At 38.6% G+C, this 14,223-nt stretch overlaps 1 protein-coding gene across 2 annotated transcripts; it reads right to left on the bottom strand.

The window, feature by feature from the left end:
* Positions 1–1,047: 1,047 nt before the first annotated feature.
* pank1a (pantothenate kinase 1a) lies at positions 1,048–13,789 on the bottom strand. Of its 2 annotated transcripts, none has more exons than XM_079833499.1 (7): positions 13,001–13,789; positions 8,281–8,633; positions 6,488–6,741; positions 4,611–4,787; positions 3,697–3,820; positions 2,861–2,986; positions 1,048–2,679 (listed from the first exon to the last, which is right to left on the bottom strand). In XM_079833499.1, the coding sequence occupies exons 1-7, from the start codon at positions 13,227–13,229 to the stop codon at positions 2,620–2,622; spliced, it is 1,323 nt and encodes a 440-aa protein (XP_079689625.1). In that variant the 5' UTR covers positions 13,230–13,789; the 3' UTR covers positions 1,048–2,619. The 2 variants fall into 2 exon arrangements, with proteins under 2 accessions (XP_079689625.1, XP_079689626.1); XM_079833500.1 differs by lacking the exon at positions 13,001–13,789 and adding an exon at positions 11,638–11,968.
* Positions 13,790–14,223: the final 434 nt, after the last annotated feature.

Genomic DNA, 14,223 nt, shown 5'->3' on the forward strand with positions numbered 1-14,223 from the left:
TTAGACAAATCTGCGCATTTGTTAAAGTGTAAGCATTGAAAATGGGTGACTGAATAAATGAAAAGAACGCAGTGGGTTCACTTAAGAGACCATTAAGAAATTAATATTGAATAAAACCCACAGAATGCATTTTTTGTTCATTCATTGTTTTTTAAACTTTTATTCTTTAAAATGTCCTTTCTTGAGTCTATGCATAATAGCATCAATTAAACCCAGTGAATCCCACAGATATCGAGTCTCTCACATTTTTTTTAACAAAGCCACACATTTTAACACAGGCTTCAAAGATATCTGTGAAAAACAAAGATACTAATATTTACATGTTTGTACAATCTGATACAACAGCACAACGTATACATTAGAGTAGCATCAAACAAGCAACACAAATGATCGTTTGTTTAAAATTGTCAGCAGGAAACAAAAGAAAACACAAAAATCTTAAAGAGAAAAGAACAATGTTTCAAATACACTTTTCACTCTGCATAACAGCATTATCGACTAAAGTGGCAAACAGGACACGAGCAGCCAGTTTCTAAGAGACACATGACTCCAACCAAGCTGCTTTCAGCAAACAACATTCAGAGCAACTCACTTTACTGCATAGCAAGAGGAGTGAAGCGACCTTTCAGAGGAAGAGAACACTGAAATAACCAATCAGCTCAACTGTAGACTAATACAGTCTGTGGTCTTGTTTCTTCAATATACAAAATTGCTGTAACTGGCAGCTAGTTTTGCTGCTTACTGGTATGGTAACAAGTTACTTCAAACCGTACCAATCTTTGAGAGCCTTACCCATGTTTGCAAAACATGAAGCTGTATTTTTTAACTAATACACAACAGCTTTGTTTAGGTATAGCATAGAAATATGCTTCAACACTTTGAAGCATGTTCACGCTTGTATCTTACTAGGATCGTGTGGCTAAAACAATTAGCTAACAATACCATAAATGTACAATCTTCATGAATGTTAGTCATCCATATGGTATACTGCCGTCACATTAATATATAGTGTTTGGTAAACTAACAAACAAACAGAGCATCCAAATCTAGAATGAAAATAATTTAATGCCAAATATACAAGGCCAACCAAAGCAATAATTAAATATTATAAAGGAATACAACATTTTTAACCAGGCAATTTTAACCCCCCAGAAATCTCACATAAGAGGTGAAAAAACATAGAAAGGTATTTTCTGAATAAGAAAATATTGCAGTTGACATGAGGTCCCCAAAATCTAATTCAGATTTTTCTAAGAAAATCTAAGAAAAAAAAAGCCACATAAGTTAAAAGCGATCACATAGAAGGCATGAGAGACAGCAAGGAAGGCTGAAGAACAGAATTTAACTAGTAAGGAAGTAGTGTTTTTATTTGATTAAATATTGAATTTCATTTTAATACGATAATGCTAGGCGACTTTTCGGAGAAGTAATGTGGTGCATGGCCTGGCAAAGCAGGAATGCTTGTATTGGCAAACGGTCTGGTTTGACTCCTCCCCTTTCTCAGTTTGGCACTACAATGGAAACACAATGGGCGAGTCTTCGAACTGTCTAAACAGGTTTGATATTTGAATGGTGAAGAAAGGGGGGTTGTGGGTAATTGCTGTCATACTGACTTAATCCTTCTGTTTTGTCATCTCTCGGCAACTGTTAGTGCGTTTTTTCAAACCACAGACAAGAGGAAGGCAACCAAAGAGGAGGTATATGTATATATAACTGTGTGCATTCTGACAAAGATGAATGAAGTAGCTTTGGTTTAGATAGGAAAAAGAATGGGAAAAGGCAGGTTGGAAAAAAAATTAAATAGAGGCAACGAGAACAAAAAATTTGCATCTATCTGAAGTGTCAAATTGTCCCACAGAATTCCCTCTCAGAACTAAAAGTGAGACACCCTGAGCTTTCTGTGTATCCTTTTAAAATTGAAGGCTTCATGTGAATCAGAGCAACTATATATATATTTTCAACAATTCCGATACAATTCCAACAGTAAACCGATTCTGAACTAAACTGTTTAAAATGACATGAAAAAACGTTAACTGTAGCGAAGAGGATAAGTGGAAGGAGAGGCAACCGGAAAAGGCAGCTCTAAGCTATACAGAGAACAGTGTCTTTTCTTTACTCAGAGGATCTGTGTCCCAAACAGCACAGCACCTGATGCTTACATGTGAATTAGAATAGGGTGTTAAACATAATTCGGGGTCTGAATAGCAGAATTAGTTTAACACAAAAAGGTCCATCATTTGACTGGGCCCCGAGACAGAAAACAGTTAATGTTGAACACACTCTCACCCGGTGGCAGGTCAAGAACAGCAAAACTTTAAACACAGCAGGTTTTGGCCATTAGTAAACTCTCCCTGTTCACTTCACAATGATATTTACAAACAGTACGAAAGGAGAACAACAACAACAACAACGATAGGAAAACAAATTAACAAGTAGGTTCCGTTTGTCGTCAGTCTGAAGGAGACTAAGTTACTCATAAAAATACTCTTTAAAATCTTATTTTAAGGGTTATTTACAGGTTAATTACTATAATGGCTTCTTTCAAATTTCCCAGTGTTCCCAGTATTCCAGTTGGAGCTTCTGTGTTGAAGTCTTCAGAGATGATGATTCATTTTCTTTTTATGCGTCTTCAGACGACTTCAGCAGTTCTAGAAAAGCACCAACGGCTCCAAAGTATCCCTGAAACGCACATACACGTTAAATTGTAATATTTCACTGTATTTAGCATAAGAGATTTATTTCAAAAACTTTAAAATAATCTTATCGCCCCAAAACATTTGAACTGAAGTGTATTTCACAAATTTGAGAAAATCAAAGCAATTGAATAAAAACAACTGATTAAAAATTAAGATCTAATTACCTCATGTTCCAGGAAAAGGGCCCTCAGCTGGCCCTTAGACCAGAAGTCCATAGCATAGGCGAGAAGTTTTGTTGACACGGTGTTTATACGCAGAAAGTTCCCCACAAAAACAACCCGTTCAATTTTCTACAGGACAAAACACAATCACATCACTCAAGTTATTAGGACCATAGAATTTTTGCACTCATTTTGGAAGAAAATCTACAGAATTTCACGGAACTGATTTAATCATGGTAAAATTAGTTCAACTGAGTGCTACATTCTTTCTGCGTGGGCCTGTTAATAACTCGCACTGAATCCAGCAGGTTGATTCCTGCAGCATTTCTTCTGCACCAGCAGAGGGAGTCCTGATTTAAGCAATTCCTACATTTACATTTATGCATTTGGCAGAGGCTTTTTGCCCTTATTACAGGGACAATCCCCCTGGAGTAAAGTGCTCAATCAAGGAAACACTGGTGGTGACCGCTGGGATCGAACCAGCAACCTTCTGCGTATCAGTTCCATGGTTTAACCCACTGGACCACCATCTAACTCTCACAATTCCTTTCATGGATTTTTTATAGGAGGTCTTAAATCAGTGTTTTTGACAAATTCAAAGTTTTTGCCATCATCACCTTGTCATAGATACTAGTTAATGTGATAAAAGTCCTGTATTCTCCAGGTATTGTTGGGAGTTACTGCTCTGATGGTGTTCTGTACACCCTGAAAGCCCTGTACAATGCTGCTTGATCACCAGGCTACAAGGCAACACTGTAGAGAAGCCCAGAGTGGCCAGACAGACGCTCACAGTTGCAGCTGACTGCGCGCAGATGCGCACACACACACACACAACACACCTCGTTGACTGCACACATGCGTGCGATGGAGCCAATGTTGTTTGTTATGGTGACGAGTGTTGCCCGGGCCAAATCCTCTTTAGAAATACTGTCCCTCTTCTCTTTGCTCATCATATGACCAAAACTATAACAAAAACACAAGCACATATTTATGTACCTAACAGACATTTACATAAAGCAATGCGTTTATTGCTGAAGTAAAAATAAATATAAATAAAAATATATAATAAACATAAAATATATTATATATATATATATATATATATATATATACACACACATACACATTACAGTTCAAAATAGGCAAGTAAGATTTTTTTAATGTCTCTTTCTTAAAGTCTCATGTTAGTCAAGGCATTTATTTGATAAATACTGTAAAAACAGTAATATTGTGAAATATTATTAAAATTTTAAATCATTATTTTTATATATTTAAAAATGCAATTTATTCCTGTGTTATCAAAGCTGAATGTTCAGCATCATTACTCTAGTCTTCAGTGTCACATGATCCTTCAGAAATCATTCTAATATAAAGTTTTGGTGATCAAGGAACATTTCTTATTATATTGCTGCTTAATCTTTTTGTGGAAACCTTACATTTTTTTCATCAGATTTCTTCAAAAGAACAGCCTTTATTTTAAATGTTTTGTAATATTACAAATGTCTTTATTGTTTTGAGCAACGTAATGCATTCTTGCTAAATAAAAGCATTCATTTCTTTTTTTAAATAATTTTACTGACAGCATTTTTTTTTTTTGAAAAGTAATGTATATTAAAATAACCAAGGAATGGTATCTCATACATTTGTGTCACATGAAACAGGCAGGCCGACATGCAAGACCCCATAGCATTACATTTCACTTGTGGATCTTTGTCACCTGACACCAGACACAAACACAGAGTGTCTTTTGTACCTTGAAGCCACCGCAGACCCCTGTAGGCCGAAGCGCTGGTAGTCCCCTCCATAGATGTCCTTCACCAGTTTGTCCACGTTGGTGCTGTCCCCTTTGCTGGCCATTTCGAGAGCCTCTTCAAACGTCTCACAACCTGTCAATAGGCAACACAACCCCAAAAATGTTCCTCCTCCAAGACTACAGGAGAAAAAGAGTGAGAAAGAAACATTGAGAGTCAAAACATGGTTACATGTTACATCTTAAGAGCACACATTGAGCATTCACACACGCAGACATTTTGAACTTTGACCACAATTTAAACTATGTGCCTATGGCCAAGGTCTCAAACATACCAAATCACAAAAGGAAACAAATATGTGGTCATTGCATATTATATTATATCAAATGTTTGGAGTAATTAATTTTTTTAATATTTTTGAAAAAAGTCTCATGTTAACTAAGGCTGCTTTTATTTGATTACAAACACAGCAAAAAGAGTAATGTTATAAAATATATAAATGTTATATTCTAACATGTAATTTATTCCTATGATGTTAAAACTGAATTTTCAGCATCATTACAGTCTTCAGTGTCACATGATCCTTCAGAAATACTCTAATATGCTGATACACTACCATTCAAAAGGTTAGGGGTAAGTAATATTTTTGAAAAATAAATGAATACTTGTATGCAGCAAGAATGCATTAAAATGATCAAATGAGACATTTACAAACTTTACATAAGATTTCTATTTCAATCAATGATTTCTGAAGGATCGTGTGACTGAAGTAATGGCTGCTGAAAATTCAGCTTTGCATCACAGGAATAATTTACATTTAAAAATATTTTTTTAAAAATATATAGAAAACAGCTATTTTTAAATTGTAATAATATTTCAACATTACCCTTTTTACTGTATTGTTGATCAAATAAACATAACCTTAGTGAGCACGAGACTTTCAAAAAAATTAAAAACTGAAATGTAATTCCAAACATTTGACCTGTAGTGTAATTAATGTGCTAAATGTTCAGAATTACTAAACAGAATTTTTTGTAAAAGTGACGGAAATACACACAGGGATTTGTAAAATGTTGAAGAGTGAATGCAATAGTTCTGATCCTCCTTCAAGTGCGACAGATTTGCACAAGAGCTTTGACTTCTGCTGACAGGTCTCCTCCCTCCTGTCAGTCACTGCTGAAAGGCTGTTCCATTCTGGTGTAACCACATTTACAATGAACTTAACAACCTACTCTGTTGTAAATCACAGATCTTCCTAAGATGACTCAGTCTCATGTCTCAAAGGAAAAAAATAACACAGCAGGAGTTGATTTTGCATTCTTGTGCTTCTAACATGCTTTGGATTCGGCGCCCATGAGAGAGGAGGAAACAATCGGGTTCATGTGGTTAGAAAATGGCCAATGGTGAACTCATATTACATGCTGGAGAAAAAAAGCTCCATAGCATGGATGGATCTCAGCGAAATCTACTCACAGAAAAGACAGAATAAGCAAAGAGCGTTTTTTGGAGAATATCTGGTAAATTACAACCAGTAATGTAGTGTTTTTTATTGTTAACTTGTTATTCGGTTCAACACTTACGGTAAGTAAAACGTCCCTGTGTGAATTTCCTTTGAAAAGGATTTTATCACTTAGTTATTGAGAGTGTATTCATTTGAAGTGGTTCCTGTAGCTCAACTGGTAAAGCAGAGCAGTAACCAGGAGTACATCAGGGAAAACATAAACTGATAAAATGTATACTTTGAATGCAATCAAAGTTACTTTAAATAAATAAAAAAAAAGAGTCTGCCAAACAATGTAAATGTTAAACTAGTATGGCTGTGTTACACTCGTATTTGTAGGTTTCTGCTACATGGTGCACGTTGCTCAGCTGTGCTGACCTGGTGCCTGTCACACGTTTGTAGTTGTCCTTGGAGTACACTGCCAGAATACTGACGCCCGAGCCAATGTTGACCAGTAACATGGGAAAAGGGTTGTCAAGACAACAGGGTCTCTTGATGCAGTTCTGTGTGTCGGAGGGGTTCTCAAAGTAATAGCATTCAGGATGACCGTTAAAACCGACTGAGTCTATGTACAGCAGCCCCTGGATCAGACAGTCCAGCTCATCCAACTTCAGCAGCTCAAGGTCTGCCATCTACAAAGAAAAGAAAAAAGAATTAATGACTACTCACTGCTCTGCATGTAATAGATTTATTCCTTAAGGTAGGGACGTACCAACACATTTAACGCAGCATCCATTTTTTTCTGTCATCCTTGGGCTAACGTTACATATCACACTCTTATTCATGCAAATGCTTTTAAAGGGGTCATGAACTTTTTTCATACTGTTGTCTGAAGTCAACTTATGACGTTTGCGTGGCTATTTTCTGCCCTGGTTTTGAGGCTCTCTCAAGAAACGCTCAGTTTTTATGGGCGTGCCGCACTGAAGACTTGGAAGTAAACGCCCACGGCTAGGATTGGATAAGCTTTGCATATTTAATGAGCTTCAGCTCCCCGGTGGGGAGAAGGCAACCGGAATGAATCACCCACAGGGCTCGCAAAATGTCTTTATCAAACAAACAAAATTATTCATCTCTCATCCACCCGCGATTTATTGGAATGTTATTTTTTTATTAATGTTACTTGGCCCGCCCGATCGGTGAATATAACCGCGAACCTTACGTTCACACACACACACGCGTGCCCTTCAAATATCAAGTCAAGTGAGTGAACAACGCACATCAAGAAAGGAAAGTTGTTTTACTATTTAAGATAGCCCGTCGGCAGGCCGGGCTTACGTTTTGGTAGCCCGTCTGAAAAACACATGGTTGGGCTTTACGAGCACTGGCCCATATGTCAGAGTCTGATCCAGAATTGCAATTAACCAAAAACACAAATAAAGGATTCTCCAGCCTGTGACAGCGTGCTAAGTTATGTTCAGTTAGACATGTACACAAAATCAATACGATCTGTAACAATGCAATACTATCACATATATATATATAAAAAAAACATTTTTACTCACATTAGTCTGTTGCTTCATTCATTCATGTAATTTCATCCTGTCTGCAAATCCAGTCTCTTGTTTACAAACGTAATCCGTGGTGAAATGAAGGAACAGACGCACAATGTCTTCCCCACGTGAGCTGGATATTCATTAAAAATAAAGTTAATCCGTAATATTGGAATCCGAATGAAGCTTATGTACTGCTTAGAAATTTGAGACGGTGGGCGGGCTACAGAATCAGGCGTTGTTCTTTTTCCGCTGAGGCAGCATTTCACCACACAATGACGTCAAGGTGTGGCATATTCTGAAATCGATCGTTTGCTGGGCCTGGTGTCTATAAAAGCTTTTCTTTGACTAACAAGGAAGTTTTCAGCTCTGAAACTTACAGGATATTCTTATATTACCATGACCATTTATATATCAAAAGCTCAAGGGAAAGTTGATTTCTCAATTCATGACCCCTTTAAACCATCCAAGCGTGAGAAGACAAAAAAGAATGCGCTGTCTGTGACACTCACACACGACACACAGAAATACAGCCCCGAATCGAGTTCTTTAACTAACAATAACACACACAATTATGCCAAAATGCCCATTTTGTCAAGTACTCTCATAAGAGCAGTCTTAACAAAATTTATAAAAAACAATTTAAAATGTTATTTTAAAATAACTGCGCCATCTCCTTACCGCTCTGAAGTCATTCTCAAACTTGTACGCCCCGCCTCCGGTGGCACACAGTGTGGTATGCAGGCTGGAGAAGTGCTTATCTCTGCCCATCTGTATGAATCTATGCATGGCAGCAGTGGGAAAGCGGATGAAGTGCAAGTTCCCTGTGCGACCGCAGATGGTCAGGTTGCGTACCTCCAGGTGCACATCACGGACGCCGGTTTTACCGTAGGCTGTGTTGGAGGTGAGGTACCTGCGTATGCTCTTCAGATTCTCCACCTCCTCCTGCTCCTCCTCTGCGGTGATGTCTTTTGGCTCAAAGTAAACAAGCTTTACTAATGTACCACCAATATCCATCCCAAACCATGGAAAGGCTAGAAAGAGACAAAGAGACTGATCAATGTGATTGTGTAAATTGTGTTCCTAAGGTTAAGAAAGTGGACAAACTGGATTGGCCACTAAAATTACTTTTTAAAAAAAAGCCCTCGATCCCACATCATCAGTTAAAACATTTTAAGAATAATTTGACCATATTTTTGTAGTGTGTCCGCTACTGTCTAAAAGTAAAAATGAACACTTTTATTCAGCAAGAACGCATAAGATTGAAAAAGTTACAGTATACATTTATAAAAGTTTTCAAATAAATGCTGTTTTGTTCATCACTGTGTCATATGGCATCAAAGTACAACAAGAGCGTTTGGAGAGCAGATAGCCGACTTATCCGGCGCAGCTTCCCCAGTGGCTGCACACACTCTGACGGCGACAGGGGTGTTCCACGATTGGCCGGATTCACCGCATGACGCATAACAATCAAGTCTATTCTGACACATTCAGTTCCACTAATGCTCACAAATCCATGTTTTTATAACAGTAAATGCTATTTTCATGTACTCAATATTATATTGTGTAATGTTTATCAAAATAAAACATAAAAAAACCCCACTTCAATGGTATTTAAATAGTATAGGCTTATGTTGAACTTAAACAGATACTGTATTAAGCAGTACATAAAGTATTGAATGAAAACGTCTTTGTATATGACAAATATTGCATTTATTTCACTTCAGCTGTGAAGTATGCAAACACAGTGTGAGAGTCACTACGGGAAGCAAAAAGTGTCCGACTTCACGTCTCCATTTTCAGCTCCTCCAGCGGCAACGCTCATCGACCGGTTACATCCAGTCTCAGCCGAAGTCTAACACACCTAATGATTTTTGAAGGATTATGTGACACTGAAGACTGGAGTAATGAAAACTCAGCTTCACAGGATATACAACAATTTTTGTATTATATAAATGATAGAAATACATTATAAACTTTAAAAATATTTCATAATATTACTGCTTTAATGAATTTGGTGCTCAACTAGATGCAGCCTGGGTGAGAGACCAAGAAAAAAACCACGCAAACTTTTGAACGCAAGTAAGCTAATTCTAACATTGCAAGCAGGCCAACCGAAGAGAGGCAGTGACGAGCAACACTGCAGCAGCTAATGAGGAGTCAAGGCAGTTACCATGGCAACAGCCACAAGGCTGCAAAGGGCTGTTCTAGGATGCTTAGCAGGTGAGAAACACAGGCAGACACACACTAAGGCAGCAGAACGTACAGACGTTCACAGATTAACAGGTCCGTTTCCATAATTTTGAAATCAATTTAAAAGAACAGCAGATAGAAATCTCGAACCCGACCTGAATGACCAATCAGTTTCTAAAAAGTCTTATCATCTGATGTAAGAGTCATATTGGTACATTATTACTGATATGACTCTTACATCAGACGTTCACTGGGCTGAACCCAGAGAAATCAGGGAAAATTTGGCCAGGTCAGGGACAGATCTGAACCTGAATAACCTGGCACAAGCAGACCAATCTGAGCTCAGATCTGATTCACCAATTCACGACTGACCTGCCACTAATAAAAACATAGTCAGCTGGTGTTGCACAGGTGACCTGTCTTTTGACCAGAATGCTCTCTGCTACAACATCATCACAAATGACCCTCACACTTCCTTTCCCCCTTAATATAGATGTAGACGTATGCTGGGAGGTTTATTTTGGACATCACTCTTATTTCAGAGCATGCAAATCAAGTGGACGAGAGCCCAACTAAATAAATATCCACATGCTTTGCTTTCATAGTTTTAAAAACAACGCTATACAAAGGAAAATACATGCTATTTAAAAGGTGGCAATGCCGAAGAAACAGAAATATCCTAGCCAAGAATTAACAATATTGCTTCTTCAATGATCTGAATGACCTGAGCCAGAAGCAGCAGGTGAACAGGGTGTGACAGTCGTGTGACATAATGACATCAAACAACTCATGTGGGTGACAGGTCTGTTTACATCCCCCAGTCAGCTGAGGCATGGAAAGGGAGAGAGACTAAGAGAGAGAGAGAGATAAAATTGGCAGGCAAGAGTGTCCATGTGAGGAGCTGGTCAAAGGCGGAAAAGTGGCGAGAGAGAGAATGTGACTGGGTGAAGGAGAGGTGCTGACATGGGAGGTGTGCCAAGTGAGTGTCCATGTGAAAGAGAAGGGGACTGTGCAAAAGAGCGAGAATGAAGACCACCGAGTTCCTGACACCATCAAACGCGTCAACCAATTATGTAGCCAAATTTAACACTCACAGCAGAACTATTGTCTCTCATTATAATCTCACGAACTGCAAAAGCAGAAAAAAATATACATTCTTATGCAAAACCTGCTATTTAAATCATTAATATAAATCTAATTATAATAATAAATCAAATATATTAACACATTATGCTATATATTGTATAATATATCAAAAGGGCCTTTTTAATCATACATATCTAATGCCTGTCCACTTTGTGTGCATACGAATCTGAACAAAAGCACTGAAAAAAAATTGAGAAAAGAGATAGCCCTATATTGTCAGCTCATAGAAGCCATTACCAGCAGAAACTGTCTTTTTAACAGGTTGATACAGTACTTCAGAGTACTGTTTATCTGGTAAGAATATTTGAAACCATTTACATGGGTATAAATAAAAGAACAATACAACAAAGGTGTTTCCACACACACAAAACATGGCTGGAGCTGAGGAATGTAGACAAGCTGGCCTGGCATGCAGACTGACACAACTAAGACTTGCTAAACTGCATGAGCACTGCAAAAGGCATTTGTTTCTCTGCTGCGGTTACCTTTGGCAACACAAACCAAACCCGACATAAATTCACTTTGTTCTACAACATTTTTGCACTTCAGTAAATAGCAAAGAACAAAAAATCGAAATCCATTTACAGTGTTGCAATCCCCAGAATATGCTGCAAGTATAACTTTCCTAAAACTGTCAGAGCAATTCCAAGAAAGCAAGCTATTTCTGTAACATCACACAAGGATGAGGTGATGTCTTACCTGGCTTCTTTGAACACTTCAACTTCATCCTGCTGGTAGCCCTAATATTTTCAAGTGCAAACACAATAGCCCAAACAGTAGGAAAGCCCACAAACAGACAGAACATAGTAGTTCAGCTTGGCTTGTAATGGCATTATAACTACGCTCTCAAAGTTGAATTCTTGGTGTCGTTTAGCAAAAGTGAATAAATTCGGAGAAATTCTAAATAGTGAAGGGTGGGGGCGTTTCAGTCAGGCCCTTTAACACGGCCACGCGAAGACAAAAGCCAAGCGCTGATTGGTCGAAATCCGTCGAGCCTTTACATCAGGAGCGATTTCAACACACCTCCTGACTTCACACCGACCAATCAGAGAACGAGAAGGAGAGTATCAAAGGTTTCATCAAAACAAAAGACACTCTTCGGTGTACAGGTCAGACACAGCTCAGAAATAATGACAGCTTTGTGTACGGTTGGGAACTGAGAATCAATTTTAGTTTAAATAAATAACGAAATATGTTCATGCACGTTCGAGAAGCGTTAAAGAACTCGAGCGTCATCCTTTAGCTGATACGAACAGAACACGGTGTTAAAATAATCTGACAGTGATTCTTGCACTACTTTTTATTACTATTCTGCGAGTAACCCATGAAAATAAACCCAATAAAGTATTTTGACAATTGTCAATTCCTGCAGTACTTTTAAACACAACACTGTTACTGAATCTACAGCGAGACAGATGACTCGGTTCATTCGGTTCTTTTTATTGAAACGAAACACGTATGAATCAGTCAGAGCGGTTACTGATTTATCGGAATTATTTAATGAACAGAAAATTGCATTTGTCATGCACCACTCCAAATGACCCAAATGCTTTGTTAAAAGTCTGTCAACATACCCTTTTGCTTGAACGGTACTACATTTCTTTGTAGTCAATCTGTAATCATCTCACAATTTGGCAACGGAAGTAGCCTAACGTTAAATGAAATAAGAATTGCACTTTCTCCCACAAAAAATCCCTCAACAGTAGCCTAGTAAATAAAGTAATCGATACATTTCTTAAGATTACCATTTCCACTTTGGACCCTTGTTCAAAGATCCTGTTACCTGAGGTAAAATCGCGGGGGTTAACAAGTCGATGACATGTTAATGTCTAAATGCCAGTTACTGTCTTAAAAATAGGGCGAGGTATATATTGTGCCATTACACTGGCGAAATTTCAATTTAATCGCGGCGAATACCATTGCTCTCGCAATAATGTGTTAAATATTGACTCGAACACGTCCTAAACTGGAGGTCTGTGTGTATCTTGGCATTGTTACTTATCAGACATGTGAAATAAAATGTACAGTTCGACAGTGAAGGTGTCTGTAACTATAAACTTACGCGGTCTGTTTTTCTTCGCCGACTCCAAACGCCTCCGCAGCCGACACCTTTTCGCCGGGGACCCGTTGGCTTGAGGGTCATGGTGAAGATGGTGGTAATTATTATCGTCAGTCGGACTGTACGGGCTACAGCTGCCGTTGCTCAGCTGTCGCCGGATTGGCTTGTGCATGCCGTTTGTGTAGCAAGGACCCGAGGCTTTCTGATCCATCACAGATTTGGCCTTATCCATATTTCAATGCACAGCGGTAGGGCAGGCGAGCCTCAAAACACAGACGCGCGCTGAATGTGTCGCTCTCTCGAGATAAGAAAAGGCGCGTGGCTAATGATGACCTAACGCCAAATACACGGATTTCATCTAAAAACGACTATAACAACAGCAGTAGCAATAATACAATCGCGTGTTTACAAGTGTTGAATCCAAAACGATAAGAGCAATACACTAACACACGCTGCGGTTGAGGTCATTGTCGGTCATATCTCTACTCGGTAGTCCTGTGGCGCTGCGGCAGCCAACCCGTCAAACAACCGGCTCATGACGTCACCGGGAATGGCTCAACGAGCCAGTTTTACAGCTCAGCTCAAGCAGAACATTGCGCCATGCGCGCGCATACACACAACCATCTTCTACATTTTATCGCTAACGAAAGATCAAAGTACTAAACGTTCCTCGCAATTGGAAAGGTCTTTAACTAGTTGTTTTTTTCTGTGGTATTATCAGGGTGTACCTGCGTCACTTTGTTGTGTTGATATTACGCCTGCCTGCCTGCCTGCCTGCCTGCCTGCCTGCCTGCCTGCCTGCCTGCCTGCCTATCTATCTATCTATCTATCTATCTATCTATCTATCTATCTATCTATCTATCTATCTATCTATCTATCTATCTATCTATCTATCTATCTATCTATCTATCTATCTATCTATCTATCTATCTATCTATCTATCTATCTATCTATCTATCTATCTATCTATCTATCTATCTGCATTGAAAGCGCTTTCTCTCAGCATGAATGTGTGTGGGGTGAATGAGGTCAAAGGCGAGTTTCAGTTTGGTGGTTCTCGGGTGTCAAGCAAGTATCATGGAGGTAAGATAGGACATTGGGAAGACAGAAAAGAGGGAGAGTTAAAATGAGAACATTTTTAGTCAAATGAACAATTATGGAAGAAATGCAGGCTAAACTTTCCAGTCGTTTAAAATAAATCTCTCTTATGTATATCTTCCTGCTGA

The sequence above is a fragment of the Gobio gobio genome, assembly GCF_949357685.1.
Source record: "Gobio gobio genome assembly, chromosome: 13".
Classification (NCBI taxonomy): domain Eukaryota; kingdom Metazoa; phylum Chordata; class Actinopteri; order Cypriniformes; family Gobionidae; genus Gobio; species Gobio gobio.